Genomic DNA, 18,514 nt, shown 5'->3' with positions numbered 1-18,514 from the left:
TAATATAATATCTGACCATTTTATGGTTTTTGGGACAATCATATTAGATTTTTCTATATTTGTTTGAAACAATATTGTTTGATCTTTTTGATCAAGTTGTAAAGTATTTGGACTTAAAGTATTCATGACTTTATAATATATTCGATATACTATGGCCAAATTTTGTGAACCATGGATCATATTGAATCCATGTGTTTTTAGATTTATTGTTAATATGTCTAAAATATTTGGGTCGGTCAAAGAAACAGAAAATATAGGAAAACAGTTAAAATATATTGGACCACTACAAAGGCTGGATTCGACCATGCCAAGTAGAGAGTCTGTGAATATGATGTGTCTTGTCTCTCTTAGGCATACAAGCACAGAAGTGCTCAACCCTAGACGGGTCAAAGGTTTCACGGTTATTTGAATAAGGCCAATGTGTAAATATTTGTAATGATTTTCTTTATGTTTTTCAATATCTTTCTTTGAGAGTAGGTGAAAGTCTTCTTGGTTTTGTGTTACTGATAGACTTTCTTCTACAGTCTTGATGGCATAACCCATCCTGAGTTTAAATGATCCTTTAATATCATGAAATGGTAATAAGCATTGAATACTTCATTCATTATTTTCTGAAATTCTGATGGAGCATTTTTTAATCCAAAGGGCATAACATTCCATTCGTATTGACCAAATGGAACATTGAATGCAGTTTTATATTTATCCTGCTCTTGGATTTGTATTTGCCAGTATCCTGATTTCATATCAAATTTTGAAAATATACATGATTGAGCAACTTTATCTAATAAATCTTTTTTATTGAGAATAGGGTATCTTATCCATTTTAAAACTGTATTCAATGGTTTATAATTTATAACAAGTCTTAGAACTCCTCGTTCCTTTTCGGCATTTTTGTTGACATAAAAAGCTGCACAACTCCAAGGTGAAGAGCTTGGTCTTATGAGCTTTCTTTGTTGGAGTTCAGTTATTTCTTTTTGGCACATATCTAATAGAATAGTATTCATTTGTATTGGTCTAGCTTTAGTAGGGATTTGTTTTTCATCAAATCCTTGTTCATATGGTAAACTTATACTATGCTTTTTTCTTTCCCAAAAAGCATTAGGATGTTCACTACATTCTTCTATACTGGGTTCAATATTAGATGTTGTGGTATGAGATTTAGATGTGTATGTGGAAATCACAACATTATCTGTGGTTCTTTGTGTTCCGTGAAATTGAATATCTGAATTCGATGAAGAAGGTTGATTAGGAGGAGGTAATATAATAACATTTGGATTGTGAGAATAAGATTTTCTACTTGGTATTCTATTTTTAATATTTCTTTTCCTATTAATATTAATATCATCCTGTACTTGTGGTTGTTGGAATTTAATTTCAATATTACCATCTGTATGTTCTATTATTTGATTAGGAATATAACTTTGAGGAATTTCTTGTGGTTGATTGGCATTTTGTAATGCCCATGATTGGGGTAATATAATATCTGACCATTTTATGGTTTTTGGGACAATCATATTAGATTTTTCTATATTTGTTTGAAACAATATTGTTTGATCTTTTTGATCAAGTTGTAAAGTATTTGGACTTAAAGTATTCATGACTTTATAATATATTCGATATACTATGGCCAAATTTTGTGAACCATGGATCATATTGAATCCATGTGTTTTTAGATTTATTGTTAATATGTCTAAAATATTTGGGTCGGTCAAAGAAACAGAAAAATTAGAAAAACAGTTAAAATATATTGGACCACTACAAATGCTGGATTCGACCATGCCAAGTAGAGAGTCTGTGAATATATTGTGTCTTGTATCTCTTAAGCATACAAGCATAGAAGTGTTCAACCCTAGACGGGTCAAAGGTTTCACGGCTATTTGAATAAAGCCAATGTGTAAATATTTGTAATGATTTTCTTTATGTTTTTCAATTACTTTCTTTGAGAGTAGGTGAAAGTCTTCTTGGTTTTGTGTTACTGATAGACTTTCTTCTACAGTCTTGATGGCATAACCCATCCTGAGTTTAAATGATCCTTTACTATCATGAAATGGTAATAAGCATTGAATACTTCATTCATTATTTTTTGAAATTCTGATGGAGCATTTTTTAATCCAAAGGGCATAACATTCCATTCGTATTGACCAAATGGAACATTGAATGCAGTTTTATATTTATCCTGCTCCTGGATTTGTATTTGCCAGTATCCTGATTTCATATCAAATTTTGAAAATATACATGATTGAGCAACTTTATCTAATAAATCTTTTTTATTGGGAATAGGGTATCTTATCCATTTTAAAACTTTATTCAATGGTTTATAATTTATAACAAGTCTTGGAACTCCTCGTTCCTTTTCGGCATTTTTGTTGACATAAAAAGCTGCACAACTCCAAGGTGAAGAGCTTGGTCTTATGAGCTTTCTTTGTTGGAGTTCAGTTATTTCTTTTTGGCACATATCTAATAGAATAATATTCATTTGTATTGGTCTAGCTTTAGTAGGGATTTGTTTTTCATCAAATCCTTGTTCATATGGTAAACTTATACTATGCTTTTTTCTTTCCCAAAAAGCATTAGGATGTTCACTACATTCTTCTATACTGGGTTCAGTATTAGATGTTGTGGTATGAGATTTAGATGTGTATGTGGGAATCACAACATTATCTGTGGTTCTTTGTGTTCCGTGAAATTGAATATCTGAATTGGATGAAGAAGGTTGATTAGGAGGAAGTAATATAATAACAGTTGGATTGTGAGAATAAGATTTTCTACTTGGTATTCTATTTTTAATATTTCTTTTCCTATTAATATTAATATCATCCTGTACTTGTGGTTGTTGGAATTTAATTTCAATATTACCATCTGTATGTTCTAGTATTTGATTAGGAATATGATTTTGAGGAATTTCTTGTGGTTGATTGGCATTTTGTAATGCCCATGATTGGGGTAATATAATATCTGACTATTTTATGGTTTTTGGGACAATCATATTAGATTTTTCTATATTTGTTTGAAACAATATTGTTTGATCTTTTTGATCAAGTTGTAAAGTATTTGGACTTAAAGTATTCATGACTTTATAATATATTCGATATACTATGGCCAAATTTTGTGAACCATGGATCATATTGAATCCATGTGTTTTTAGATTTATTGTTAATATGTCTAAAATATTTAGGTCGGTCAAAGAAACAGAAAAATTAGGAAAACAGTTAAAATATATTGGACCACTACAAAGGCTGGATTCGACCATGCCAAGTAGAGAGTCTGTGAATATATTGTGTCTTGTATCTCTTAGGCATACAAGCATAGAAGTGTTCAACCCTAGACGGGTCAAAGGTTTCACGGCTATTTGAATAAGGCCAATGTGTAAATATTTGTAATGATTTTCTTTATGTTTTTCAATTACTTTCTTTGAGAGTAGGTGAAAGTCTTCTTGGTTTTGCGTTACTGATAGACTTTCTTCTACAGTCTTGATGGCATAACCCATCTTGAGTTTAAATGATCCTTTATTATAAACATCATGAATTGGTACCTTAAGAATGTTCCAATTTTGAATATTTTCCTCAATATCATTTATAATAATTTGTTCTTTATTTTTTACTCTAAGTTTTGAAGATGAAGCTACAGTTTTTCCTGTAAGATTCCTTATGAGATTAGCCATCCGTAGGTTGCAGATAATGACAATCTGGACATTCAGTGGCCTTAGCTTTTTTCCCTAAGCGGCTCTCCTGGCCTTGGCGGTACTTTTCGCATCGGCTTTCACTTGTCTCTTGTCTTAACTCTCGGACCAACTTTCTTGGTGGTCATTCTCACTTAGTATCTTTTGGTAAAATGTAACTTTATCACTAACTTATTGAGTTAAAAGAACAGTTTGGGATATCTTCCAAATGGATCTCACCAAAGCCACTCCAAAGAGAATACCTCCAAAAGCACCTAAATACCAGGAAAACCCAAATACTGCAAACACCTCATTTGACTTTCCAACTTATCTCCGAAATATGTTACAAACCAATCCCCAGGCATCCAAAGAAGAACTGAAAAAACAAATGAAAGAAATTTTTGCCGAAGCCAGAAGAAAGCCAACCTCTTCCGAAGAAACCGTACAGTCCTCTCCACTACATACGAATAGGTATCTCCAACTTAACCAAAATGATCCAGAAGAAACAGATCCGGAAGAAACAGATCCGGAAGAAGATGATCCAGACGAATTCAGCCAGAGACCATAACGTCATCATCCATAACACAAAAAGACAAACTATTCCAAGATTCCATCACCGACAAATAGCATCGGCATCAAGAACACTGTGCTCCATTATAGCAATAATGTAATATGGCCAAAAGTGCCACTGTACAGAGATGCTCTTTACTTTTCTTTTAATTTTTTGTCTTCTTGCTTTTTGGATATCTGTCGTCTAGTAAGAGGCGAATCTCTTTACGCCTCCACCTTCTCACCCTCTTTTGTCGTCTTGCACCGACAAATCTCCACTCACCTTTGTCGTCTTCTACCGGCAAACCTTTTCGTTTGTCATCTTCTACTCTCCCTTTATTCCTTTCTTCATGAGGAAGGAACTCTTCCTCTCTATATAAGGAAGACAGACCCTCTTCATTCGATAGGGCCTCACTCCTCTAAGACCTTACTCCAAGGGTCTCATCTCCTCCTCTCATCTCTTCTTCTCTTCCTTTACTCAGACCTTCAAGGTCTCACTCTGTAACCTACCTCTGCAACCCTATCTCTGTAAACCTGCAACCTACCTGCAACCTGCAACCTACCTGTAACCTGCTACCCACAACCTGCAACCTACCTGTTACAGTCGAACCTAACTTCTGAAATACTTTTCAAGAATTTGAAGCTATCTTCGCCCTCATAGCTCGACATAATCAGGTTCTTTCTTACCTTACTTTGTTTAATTATGTGTGATTGTAATATCAACGATTTACCCTCATACTGCCCTCATCACTGGAAGTTATTTTCCAGTTACTGTTTGTGTACACAGTAAGTTCTCCTATCTCTTCCCTATTCTCAGTTTGACCGCTCTCTGAAACATACTCTTTTCCTTTCTCTTCTTTATCTTATATATCTTTTTCTCTTTTTGTAATATACAGATTTGTAGCATCTCTTATGTAAAAAGCACATGTGTAATAAATATATGTTTGCGTACATGTTATAATTATGTAATTTAAGATTTTGTTTAATATTAAGATCGGAGAAAATAGTTATGCTCAGTGGATAGTATTAGATATATCAAATATTATGAAGCCATACTCATGGAAACAGGGTCCATCTCTGTTGTCCATTACTTCCAACAAAATACTAGAATAATAGCTTATTCTAAAGTTCAAATAAAGAAACTTCTTTCTTATGATGAGTGGGGTTCCAATCCCGCACAGGGAAAGAAATTACAAAACCCAGAGTTTTCTTATAAATATTTTAAATATGCTGAGTATATAGAAGCTTGGCACAAATTCTTCTATTACCAAAACCCCAATAATACAAACAGCTGGTATTTACAGTTCTCCTCTCATCTCTTCTTCTTTTACTCAGATCTTCAAGGTCTCACTCTGCAACCTACCTCTGCAACCTACCTCTGTAACCTACCTCTGCAACCTACCTCTGCAACCTACCTCTACAACTTACCTCTGCAACCTATCTCTGTAAACCTGCAACCTACAACCTATAACCTACTACCTACAACCTGCAACCTACCTGTAACCTGCTACCCACAACCTGCAACCTACCTGTTACAGTCGAACCTACCTTCTGAAATACTTTTCAAGAATTTGAAGCTATCTTCGCCCTCATAGCTCGACATAATCAGGTTCTTTCTTACCTTACTTTGTTTAATTATGTGTGATTGTAATATCAACGATTTACCCTCATACTGCCCTCATCACTGGAAGTTATTTTCCAGTTACTGTTTGTGTACACAGTAAGTTCTCTTATCTCTTCCCTATTCTCAGTTTGACCTCTCTCTGAAACATACTCTTTTCTTTTCTCTTCCTTATCTTATATATCTTTTTCTCTTTTTGTAATATACAGTTCTGTAGCATCTCTTATGTAAAAAGCACATGTGTAATAAATATATGTTTGCGTACATGTTATAATTATGCAATTTAAGATTTTGTTTAATATTAAGATCGGAGAAAATAGTTCTGCTCAGTGGATAGTATTAGATATATCAATAGTCCCTTTATTAGGAATAATCTTGTTCTGTCTTAACTATTATAGAATTTTACAATCAATAATCAAGTACAACGGTTTGTTGTTCACATACTTATTATAAATTAAATATTTACACTCTGAAGCTAGATAACAATAAAAATAAGCAAAAGTGACAGTGCTGTAGATCCTGGCGAAAGTGGTATCAGAGCCATAACAGTGAAACACTGTCAACAAATCACAACAGTAGAACTGTTCAACAATGGAACTGTGTAAACAGTTACAACTGGAAAATTTGTAAAATTGTTCTTTTAACTCAATAAGTTAGTGATAAAGTTACATTTTACCAAAAGATACTAAGTGAGATTGACCACCAAGAAAGTTGGTCCGAGAGTTAAGACAAGAGACAAGTGAAAGCCGATGCGAAAAGTACCGCCAAGGCCAGAAGAGCCGCTTAGGGAAAAAAGCTAAGGCCACTGAATGTCCAGATTGTCATTATCCGCAACCTACGGATGGTTAATCTCATAAGGAATCTTATAGGAAAAACTGTAACTTCATCTTCAAAACTTAGAGTAAAAAATAAAGAACAAATTATTATAAATGATATTGAGGAAAATATTCAAAATTGGAACATTCCTAAGGTACCAATTCATGATGTTTATAATAAAGGATCATTTAAACTTAGGATGGGTTATGCCATCAAGACTGTAGAAAAAAGTCTATCAGTAACGCAAAACCAAGAAGACTTTCACCTACTTTCAAAGAAAGTAATTGAAAAACATAAAGAAACTCATTACAAATATTTACACATTGGCCTTATTCAAATAGCCGTGAAACCTTTGACCCGTCTAGGGTTGAACACTTCTGTGCTTTACAAATTCTCCAGTTGTAACTGTTTACACAGTTCCATTGTTGAACAGTTCTACTGTTGTGATTTGTTGAAAGTGTTTCACTGTTATGGCTCTGATACCACTTTCGCCAGGATCTACAGCACTGTCACTTTTGCTTATTTTTATTGTTATCTAGCTTCAGAGTGTAAATATATTTTAATTTATAATAAGTATGTGAACAACAAACCGTTGTACTTGGAAGAGTGAGGCCCTATCGAATGAAGAGGGTCTGTCTTCCTTATATAGAGAGGAAGAGTTCCTTCCTCATGAAGAAAGGAATAAAGGGAGAGTAGAAGATGACAAACGAAAAGGTTTGTCGGTAGAAGAAGACAAAGGTGAGTGGAGATTTGTCGGTGCAGACGACAAAAGAGGGTGAGAAGGTGGAGGCGTAAAGAGATTCGCCTCTTACTAGACGACAGATGTCCAAAAAGCAAGAAGACAAAAAATTAAAAGAAAAGTAAAGAGCATCTCTGTACAGTGGCACTTTTGGCCATATTACATTATTGCTATAATGGAGCACAGTGTTCTTGATGCCGATGCTATTTGTCGATATATATATATATATATATATATATATATATATATATATATATATATATATATATATATATATATGGGATATTATAAACTTCACAACCCTTAAAATTACAAAGGTTCAAGATAAAGAGAGTAGTGAATGGTGGATTTATTAATTTTGTAGTCTATTTTTAAAAAAAAATACTTTTGTGAGGTTTCAGGACACTAACTTCTAAAATGCTATTGTACTTTTCTAAAAATTTCAAATTTGCCCTTGCTTAATGGTAAAGTTACCTATTTAAATAATTTTTTAATAAAAAAGAAACGATTATTTTGATAAATATACCCATCACCACCCCTTCTAACTTCAACCTTTGTATTTTAAGGGGTTGTTAACTCTAGACAATATATATATAAGAAATGATCCTATAGGACCCTCCCCACCCATGTATGTAGGACCTCAAAGGATCGCCATGAAATTTGGCACGGATCTATAGAAAAGCCAAGTCCTATACCCATACCCATGTGATAACTTTTCTAAAGATCCGTACCAACTTTAATAGTGATCATTTGAGGTTCTACATACATAGGTGGAGGAGGGTCTTATAAGATCATTACTTTCTATAATGGCCTAGATTGAAGTGGGCTCACAAAAAAAAAAACCCAATGGCCCAGATTGAATTGGGCCGATCTGACGATCACGGATGTCCGATAATGTTTGAATTTTAATTTTTTTTCTACAAATCCAAATCACTTGAAATTTTAAGAGCGTGTTCTTCTCATCAATCCGCACCTAATAGAAATATATAAAAATAATAATCCACAAATAAATATTGACCAAAATACCCCCGAGGTATTTTGGTCAATTTGTTTCATATAAAATATTTTTTTGATATTTTTCAAAAGTTAACCTATTTTTTATGAAAACACGCTTAAAATTTCAAATAATTTGGATTTCTAGAAAAAATTTAAAATTAAGACACTATCGGGGCATCTGTGATCGTCAGATCGAACTAGATTCAACCTAAACCGTTGAGCTCTTTTTAATTTGTGAGCCCACTGGCTCACAGGATCATTATATATATATATATATATATATATATGGAATAATCTAAATTTCACAACCCTTTAAATTACAAAGATTAAAGATAGAGAGAGTTGTGAAGGGTGGATTTACTAACTTTGTAATCTATTTTTTAAAAAAAATTATTTTTTTGTAATATCTACATCATTAAGTAAGGGCAATTTTATAAATATTACTACAGGACAAGGAGTATTTTTGTCGTCTCCAAAAAGAGTAAAGTTGAAATTTTTACTAAAAAACAATAGCACTCTATAAATAAAATTACAATACACTAACTTCTAAAATACCATAGTACTTTTATAAAAATTTCAAATTTGTACTTACTTAATAGTTAAGTTACCTATTAAAATAATTTTTTAAACAAAAAGTAATTATCTTTTTTATATATACATTCATCACAACCCCTTCTAACTTTAACCTTTGTATTTTAAGATATTATTAACTCTAGAAAAACCTACAACCTTTGTATTTTGAGGGGTTGTTAACTCTAGGCAAACCTATATATATAGGCGAAAATGAACAGTGATTTCGCCTATCCTTATCAATATCCAAACTTTATCGCACGATCACAGTTGTCTTGTATTGTTTCAATTTTTTTTTGTTTATTTACTAATCGAATGATCGAAATTTTAGAATGTGTGTACATCATATAACACAGTAGTGTTTAGACCCCGACAATGCGAACCTGTTCAAAGCTCCGAATTTCGAAAACATTGAGTTATGTGGTGTTTCTTACCAAAACAAGGTCTGCATAAGACAAGAAGTCCAATTGATGGGTGACGTAGATAACAGTTTTCTCCGCTAGCAGTCCCAAAACGCACTCCTGCACCAACTCAAAATCAACAATTTGCCTATGAGTAAATTTTTGTCTTGCTGATTTTTTATTAATTACTAAATGCAATGATTTATTTTGACTACCTTTCAAATAGCGTGATGAGAGTCACTTTAGGGTAAAAAGTCCATGTTTGTAAGTAGTTTGCTGTTAATTTAATAAAAGTTAATTTATGAAACTACCTATGAGTGATATACTATTTAATATATATTTACGACTATTCCAAATCATGCTATGTGCCTTTTGGTAGGTATTTTGAAACTAAATCAAACTATATCGGTAAAATATTAAATAGCTCATACGGGCGTGTTGATAAATTTCCCTTTAATTAAAAACATATGTTTATTAAAAATTCATGTTTATAAAACACTAACCTCACCTTTTACATATTTAAGGGTCCTTAATTTTTGATAAGCCCTTGCTAACTGATTACCCAATGGAGTGCATAAAAGAACATTAAAACTATTTGGATTTTCATTAGATAAGAACTCCCAATTCTAAGGAAGCATGGCCCATCATAAATAGTAAAATAAGGAAGAAATGGCATTTATGAGGTCTTTTCTTCTTTAATGTAAACCTTATATGAACAATCGGCTAGCACCGCCGTAAACACTCAAAAAATGGCAGAATGATAATACAAATAATATAGGGCAAGGCTTTGTTGCTTCCCCTACTGCATAAAATTTTTAAACTTTACCATATCTAACCATTCATTCTAAATGGATCACTGAGATGGCCCCAATCACATTGTTACGTCCCTACACTATTTTATTTTAAATATTTTTTTCTACAAGATATTTTAGCACCAAATTTTGCACATCCATTTCTCTTTTAAACTTGCATTAGTAAAAAATATATAAAAAAAATATGTTTTAAAAAATAAAATAACCAAAATACTCACAAAAATTAAGTTTTTTTTTGTTTTTTTTGGATAATTCTCTGGGCAAAATGAATCCCAACTCATCTTTTTTCGATAGATTAAAAAGTTACATTTTAAAAGCGTTAATTAAAGGTGTCGGTGACTGTAGGGATGCTGCCAACACGAACCTAGTCCTTCTCCTTTTAGACCTCTGAATCCGCAGGAACACTCCAATGTCTTAGAATCTAACAATTCAACACGAGGTCCCAAAGTGGGACCACGAATTTATGAATTTGCAGATGTGATGGTGAGTCTCTAACAGTTGTTAGAAGGAACCGTAAAATTTGGGTGGGTGGGGCACAGCAGCAGTGAGTTGTCGCATGCCCTTTTATTGTTTGAGAACGTGTACCTTGTTTTTGCCCTTTTCTTTTGGAAGATTCTGTTATTGGGTGCAGTTGGCATGCAGCCGTTGGTGTCGAGGTAAGGTGCACTTTCAAATTTTATTATGTCGTAAAGTGCACTTTTAAATTTTATTATGTTATATAATTTTGATGTAAAATATTTTTAAGATTATTTTAAAATTTATTTTTATATTTAATTATAAAATTTTAAAATTTAAAATTAGTTAAAATCAAATAAATCTATAAATATATGAAAATCTTGAAAATGAACGGTGTAGATAATATGTTGTAACATGCACTATTTTTTAAACTTAAAATCTTTTTTATTTTCCATGGTCATAAATCTCGATGTCGAGATGATCAATCAAAGGATTTTTCAATTTTAAACTACATTTTCTAATACATTTTTGAGGTGCATCCGTAGTTCTAAGGTTGCATCTTTACATAAACTTTTTCACTATATCATATACGAGTTTTATCTTTTCCAAAAAAAAAAAAGAAAACCATCTCAAAAGGAAAACTATCTAAAAGGAAAAATTTTTCATATACCGAATTTATTTTTTATTTTAAAATTTTAAAAAGAGAAGCTATATCAAATTTTAAAGAGAGAAACTACTTAAAAAATTTAAAGAGATAAACTATCTCAAATTGTCGAGAAAAAGAAACTAAATCAAATTTTAAGTTTTAGAGAGAAAAAGTATCTTAAAATATTAGACAAAGATTATATCACATTTTGGAGAGAGAAATTACTTAAAAACTTTAGAGAGAGAACCCTTATCAAAAATTTTAAAGAGAGCATGATATAGTTGCTCAATTATAAATTTTAGATGAATAAAGTATTTTAAAATTTTAAAGATATAAAATATATCAACTTCTAGAGAGAAACTACCTGAATTTTTTAGAGAGAAACTATTTCAAGAATTTTAGAAATCAGAACTATATCAAATTTGAATTTTTATAGAGAGTTAAAGTATCTTAAAACTTTAGAGAGCGCAACTAATCAAGTTCTAGAGAGATAAACTACTTACAAATTTTTAGACAGCGAAACTATCTCAAAATTTTAGAGAGAGAAAGTATCTCAAATATTAATTTTTAAATAAAAAAAGTATCTCAAATTTAAGAGAGAGAAACGACCTTAAAATTTTAGATAGAGAAACTACCTCAAATTTCAAGTTTTAGAGAGAAAACAAATCTTAAAATTTTAGAGAGAGAAACTATATCAAATTTTAGAGAGAGAAATTGCCAAAAAAATTTGAAGCGAAACTATTTCAAATTTCAAGTTTTAAAGAAAAAATATTGTAACATTTTAAAGAGTAAAACTATATCAAATTTTAGAGAGAGAAACTACGTAAAATTTTAGAGAGAGAAATATATGAAAATTTTTAGTAAGAGAAACTATATTTAATTTCAAGTTTTAAAAAGAGAGAGTATTTTAAATTTTGGAGATATAAACTATATCAAATTTTAGAGATAGACTATTTAAAAACTTTTAGGGAGAGAAACTATCTCAAAATTTTTAGAGAGAAAAATTATCTTAAATTTCAAGTTCTAGGGAGAGAAAGTATCTTAAAACTTTTGAGAGAAATACCAAAATTTTTAGAGAGAGACTATCTCAAAATTTTCGAAGGGAAATTATCTCAAATTTTAAGTTTTAGAGAGATAGAGTATCTTGAAATTTTAGAAAGAAAAAGTATATCAAATTTTAGAGAGAGAACTACCTAAACTTTTTTTAGAGAATAACTATCTTAAAATTTTTAGATGGAGAACTATCTTAAAATTTTTAGATGGAGAAACTAACTCAAATTTTAAGCTTTAGAGAGAGAAACTACATCAAAATTTAGAGATAAGCAACGTGAAACTTTTCAAAGAGAGAACTATCTCAAAACTTTTAGAGAGAAATTATATCAAATTTCAAATTTAAGAGAGAAAGTATCTGAAAACTTTAGATACTCAAACTATATCAAATTCTAAAGAAACAAATTACTTAAAAAATTTTAGAGAGAGAAACTATCTCAAAATTTTTAGAAAAACTTTATCAAATTTTAAGGTTTAGAGAGGGAAAGTATCTTAAAAGTTTAATGAGAGAAATTATATCAAATTTTAGAAAGAGGAACTACCTGATAAAATTTTGAGATAGAAACTATCTCAAAAATTTTAGAGAGAAATTTTCAACTATATGAAATTTCAAAATTTTAGAGAGAGAAACTATATCAAAATATTTAGAGAGAAACTATATCAAATTTAAAGTTTTAGACAGTTTTCACTCTAAAAATGTTGAAATAGTTTCTCACTCTAAACATTTTTAGGTAGTTTCTCTATTTAAAATTTTGATAAAATTTTTTATAATGATAAATTTTTTTATATGTAGTGTTGCATATCAAATATGTGTAACGTAATTTTCACATGAAAATGTTTTACATGAAAATGTTTCATACCTACCAAATGTGTCCTAAATAGTGTAAACACAAATTACGCAAGTAAATGACCCAAAACGAGGGATTTGCATAACCTAAGTATTATTTGCAAGATATCCAAACAATAATTTGTCAATAACCAGGTTTTGGCATAACTAGGGTTTGCATAACCATCCAAACATGGTTTTGTTTACCCTAGATCCATACGAGCCCTAAGCTCTAATCTAATAACAACATGCTTAAAAGTTCATTAAAACACCCTTAAAAATATCAACCATTTAAAATTTCACCTGTTTATCAACCCTGCTTAAGATATGAACCATTTTGAGTCATGACATGTGCTTCTTAATGAAATCTTTTATTTGATAAAAAATAGATGAGTTGATAAACAATTGAAAACTAGGATCTATTTTTAATAGAAACAAAATCCAAAATAGGAAAATACATATTAATATTACAAGATAGCAAAGAGATAAAGAATTTTAGAGAGAGAAAAAAACTCTTTGAGAAAAATAATTGTCCCCTACACAACTCTTGTGGTGATTCTTTTATTGTATATAATATGGTAATATAATCACAAAATATATACTTTCTTATCTTGTTATATTCTCCTCTCAAAAAGAAAGAGCAATATCTCTTTCCTTTCTTGTGATATGTATTTTCCTATTTTCCATTTTGTTTCTATAATTTTGACCAATTTTCTAAAATAAATAATGACAAATGCTATGAAAGTATGAAGCTTATAAAGAGCAAATATGCTTTGGGAATTTGAACAAACATGGACTAAAATGATGCCATTTGCAACCATATTAGGGCAGAAAATCAAGATTGTTCTTAGAAGAGAAATTATACAATTAGGGCTAACAAAAGGAGGGGCCTCGGGCGGGCCAACAACATGATGGGCCTGGAGGGGTCCGGGCCAGTTGAAGACCATGCCTTTCCCCCGAAGGCTGTTGTTCGGGCTTCTGAAGCCCTGATATTTTAGGGCCGGGCCGGGCCCGGCGCAATAGAATGAAAGCAATGAGGTAGAAAATAAAGGGGAGAGTGGAAGCACCTTGAAGAGATGAGCGGCCGTGTGCGCATCCAAGGCGCTGAAGGGATCATCGAGAAGGTACAAGTCGGCGTCAGCGTAGACGGCCCTGGCCATCTGAACCCTCTGCTTCTGGCCCCCACTCAAATTGGCCCCTCGCTCTCCTGCCCCCCACTCCCACTCCCACTCTCCTCCCCCCAACTCTCCCCAACTCAACAACCCGCACCCTCTCACCACCCTCTCGTACCTCTCTCTCTCCATCTCCCCCCCAAACAATATGTTCTCCTCCACACTCCCCTTCTGAATCCACGCCTCCTGACCCACATAACCTCTCCTCACCCCCTCTCTCACCCTAACCGACTCTTTGTTCTCAAACATTTCACCCAAAATGCACCGAAGTAAACTGCTCTTCCCCTCTCCCACCCCTCCACATACCCCCACTTTCCACCCCTTCTTCACCTTCAAACTTATCCCTTTCAGCGCAGGCCCTCCTCCTCCTCCTCCGTTCCGAGGTGGCGGCGGCCGCCCCCACCAGAAATCTCCATCTCTGATGTCCACCACCACCTCCTCTTCCCCTTCGCACCATGATGACTCCAATGTCGTCCCGGACCTCTCTTCTTCTCCCGATAGGAGCACTGAGATCCTGCTGAGAGAAATCTTTGTCTGAGCGGCCATGGAGATCAGCTCTGGTAGATTGTAGATTGGGTCCTGAAGAACCCTGAATGTGGCCAGCGCGGATAGCACCGAGCCGGTCGTCAATGGAGTTCCAACCAGTAGACACACCCCGAAAGTAGTGAGAGAGACGACCGCGGGGGCCGCCCAGAACAGGAAGGCCACTACTGCACAGGCATAGAGATACCTCCTCAGCCACCCGCTCTCAATGTTTCTCAACTGCAGGATTTTCTCTTGGTATTTGGTCTCCCATGCGTGGAGCTTCAGTATCTTCATGGCGTTGAGCGACTCCTTCGTGTCCTTGATCCTCTGGTCCCGTGCGTCCATGATTCCAGACTGGTACTTCTCCTGCAAGGTTGCGAGCGGTGTGTTGGCAGCCATGATAGCCAGCGTGGTGGCGAGGGCGGTTAGAGAAGCAGCAGGTCCCAGGTTGTAGTAGAGGATGCAGAGAGCCAGAAACACCTGAACCGGCAATAACCATAGATTGTGAATGTACCAGGCGAAGTCCCCAATCCGCTCTGCATCGACGCTCACCTGGTTCATCATCGTTGCTCCTTTCCTCACATTGCTCCCCTGAACCCCAAGCAGAGCTTTTCTATAAATCATGGCGATGAGCGCGGCCTTCACTTGTATCCCCAGCCTCTGTGCACCGAAATACCAGTGCCTTTGTGACACTGATTCCACTGTCTTTGCAATGAACAAGGCGAACGCCAGGGCATAGCCACGAAAGGACTCGGAAGGGGATTCTGAGAGGTGTTGGATGAAGAGGGTGATGAGGAATGGGCCGGCGTAAGACGAGAGGGTGTTGAGGCCTGCGAGAGCGGCGTTGAGGGCTAAGGGCCTCCAAGTGGAAAACACCAAGGCTTTTGAGAGTGAACCCAGGCGCTCCACAGAGCCATTGCAACTCTTGTGCTTTCTGAGGCATCGTTCCAGTGAGGCGTAGGCCTCCTCAGCAGTGTCCTCGCGAGGGATGGCTGGAGTGTCTTTCATTTGGAGAGTTTTTCGACGCCCAGATTCGAACAGGGGATTTAACCAGGTGAAGCTGAGCCTGGCCCATGTGCTGGCCCTGTCAAAATCAGATGGAGTTTCTTCACCTTCTTCATCTTGGTAATCTTCTGAGAGCAATTGCCTCTTACACTCTTCTTCTTCTGTGTTTTCTTCTTCATGAGCTTCGAAGACCGAGTTGCAGAGGAGCAATGCAGAGAAGAGAAAACCAATAATCTCAGAATACAACGAAAGTCCCGGAAACTTTGACTTCTTCCTCATGTACACAGTAACACGCCAGCAAATCGAAAAACCATTAAAGACTGATGAGAAGAAAAACCCTGAACAGAGCATGAAAGACACCCACTTCCTCTTTCCACCATTCTCACCCCTGTTTCGCACGTAACTTGCGAAGGTCGCCATGGACAACCAGGTCACAGCCTGCAACAAATCCTCTGCTTCAACCCAAATCGAATACTTCTCATCTCGTTTCGTTATCTTCCACGACCATAAACCAGTATAGAGGATGGACATGAAAGAGCAGCAGATGACTCGAAGCTTCGAAGAATTCATGGATATCTTACTGCTTCCTCGTGTGCCACTTTTAATGGAGGGCGGCGTTTCTCTACTGCTATTCCTGTGTAGAGAGAGGCATAGCAGGAGGACGAGGACCCACAGGAGAAAGATGGAGGAGGCAAGTATGGAGAGCTGGTGGAGGGGGAACCCGCCCATTAGAGGTGAGCAAGGGGGATTGAATGCCGGAGTTTTGAGCCCAGTGCCGTTTTAAGTCTGGTTCTGTGCTTTTGGCTTTTAATAGGAAATAAGGCTTCCTAATTTTGGTTTTGGGCGCTAATAAAATTGAAATTGGGGATAAAGAGGGGGAATGAATTTCCAAATTTAAGAAGACGGGAAATTGGGCTCTTAGGCACGTGCATGTCGCCAACTGTTAAACTCACGTGACTAAGCATGAGTGTCCCATGTGTATGACTTTCATATTCACATTCATGTTTGTTTTATCTCCCACTTAAAGCAACTTTCTTGGCCTGTCCTGGCCGGGACCGGATGCTCTATCCGGCTCGTACCGACCCTGTTAAAAATAAAAAAATAAAGTTTAAACGGAGCCTAACAGCTCGTGGAGAGCTGATCGGGCCATTGCCAGCCCCACTAATCTCCACGCTTGCGGCATATGGAAAGAGGACGCATCCAAAGTGCGATGCGGTGGGCGCTATTGCTCCATGTAGCAAGAGGCGGCTCTTTGTCATGTAAGCTGTTGCGTTCCCGACCTAACATTTCAACAAAACAAAGCAGGCGGATAAGTATGGTTTGAATGTTGGGGCCTTTTTTTTTTTGAAAAAATTTGAATTCTTTTGCAAAGTCACGTTAGATCCTTTGTATATATAGAGAGAGCAGATTTTGATTTTTGAGGTGCAAGCCGTAACAGCGGGAAGGTCCTTCGTGGCTCGGGTGCTCATGGGTCGGTGCCCCAGCTCGGCCTGTCTTAGGCCATCATGAAATGTGGCCCGAAGGCTCGATTAGGTCCTGGAAACCATGGTCTGAACTTTGAAGTATGGTCCTGAACCGGCTCTCTCTTTCTTTATTTTTTCTTTTTATTTTACTGGGCCTGGACCAGCCAGGCCTTTATAGCTGAGCCAGTGCTATGGGACTAGGACCGGGCTAAAGAACCCAGCCCAAGCCTGTTGCCACCCATTGTGCTTAATGACATGGCCTGATGACGTGGGACCTCGTCGTGGTACTTCTCTTCTCTTTTCCAAAAATGTGTTAGAAGATGTACTATTTTAAAAACTTGATATCTTTTTTTTTTTCTCATGTCCATGCATCTTGATGTCGAGGTGATTAATTTAAAGATATTTGATCATCAAAACAACATCTTCTAGTGAAATTTTGATATAGGCTCTAATTTGATTGTTTAGAGCCTCGGCTTCATATAAACTTTTTCCCTTTATTTTTTGTAAAAGATAAAATTCAGTATATGATATAGTGAAAAAGTTAATATAAAGATGCTACATTTTAATGTAGATCTACGGATGCTACTACAAAATCCATAGGAAAAGGTAGTTTTAATGTTGAAAACCCTTTGATTGATCATCTCAACATCGAGATGTATGACTATGAAAAATAAAAATATTTTAAGTCTTAGAAATAGTGCATTTTACAACATATTATCTACACCGTCCATTTTCAAGATTTTCATATGTTTATAGATCTACTTGATTTTAACCATTTTTTAAATTTAAAATTTTATAATTAGATATAAAAATAGATTTTGAGATAATCCTAAGAACATTTTGCATCAAAATTATATACCATGATAAAATTTGAAGGTACACCTTACCTCTACACCTACGGATGCGTCCGTATGCAAACTGCACCCATGATTTAGTATATCACGCTCTCTTTTTCACCAACGTTTCTTTTTTTTTGGTTGCCGACTTACAATAATAGTACATACCTCGAACCTATGGTTTAAAAAACGGATTAGTGCCCGGGATCGGGCACCCAAAAAACCCATTCGGATTGGTGAATCGGCGATCCGGATCAGGAATCGACCGAATCTGTCTGATTCAATCTTAAAAAAATCTAAAAAAATTCATTAAAATTCATTATAAATGTTGCTTGTTAGAAATCCAATAAGAAATGAGGGTACTCTATTAAGA

The 18,514-nt window shown here is 34.9% G+C and overlaps 1 protein-coding gene across 7 annotated transcripts in view; it reads right to left on the bottom strand.

Moving 5' to 3' along the window:
* Positions 1 to 17,659, bottom strand: part of LOC18435001 (putative ABC transporter C family member 15) — a 31,557-nt gene extending 13,898 nt beyond the window's left edge. For all 7 annotated transcript variants that reach the window (XR_016058284.1, XR_016058283.1, XR_016058285.1 and 4 more), the window contains exons 1-2: positions 14,208 to 17,659; positions 9,384 to 9,470 (exon numbers count right to left, since the gene is read on the bottom strand). Coding sequence is in view for 4 of the 7 variants with exons in the window: in XM_088870482.1 (XP_088726608.1) it covers positions 9,384 to 9,470; positions 14,208 to 16,571 (2,451 nt within the window). In the remaining 3 variants the exon portion in view is untranslated. The remainder of the gene's footprint in view (positions 1 to 9,383; positions 9,471 to 14,207) is intronic.
* Between the last annotated feature and the right edge of the window lie 855 nt (positions 17,660 to 18,514).

This window comes from Amborella trichopoda, chromosome 6 (genome assembly GCF_054954075.1).
Source record: "Amborella trichopoda isolate Santa Cruz 75 chromosome 6, AtrichopodaSantaCruz75HAP2 v2.0, whole genome shotgun sequence".
NCBI lineage: Eukaryota > Viridiplantae > Streptophyta > Magnoliopsida > Amborellales > Amborellaceae > Amborella > Amborella trichopoda.
The sequence above is the reverse complement of the archived record's forward strand: the minus strand, read 5'-3'. Positions and strand labels throughout refer to the sequence as shown.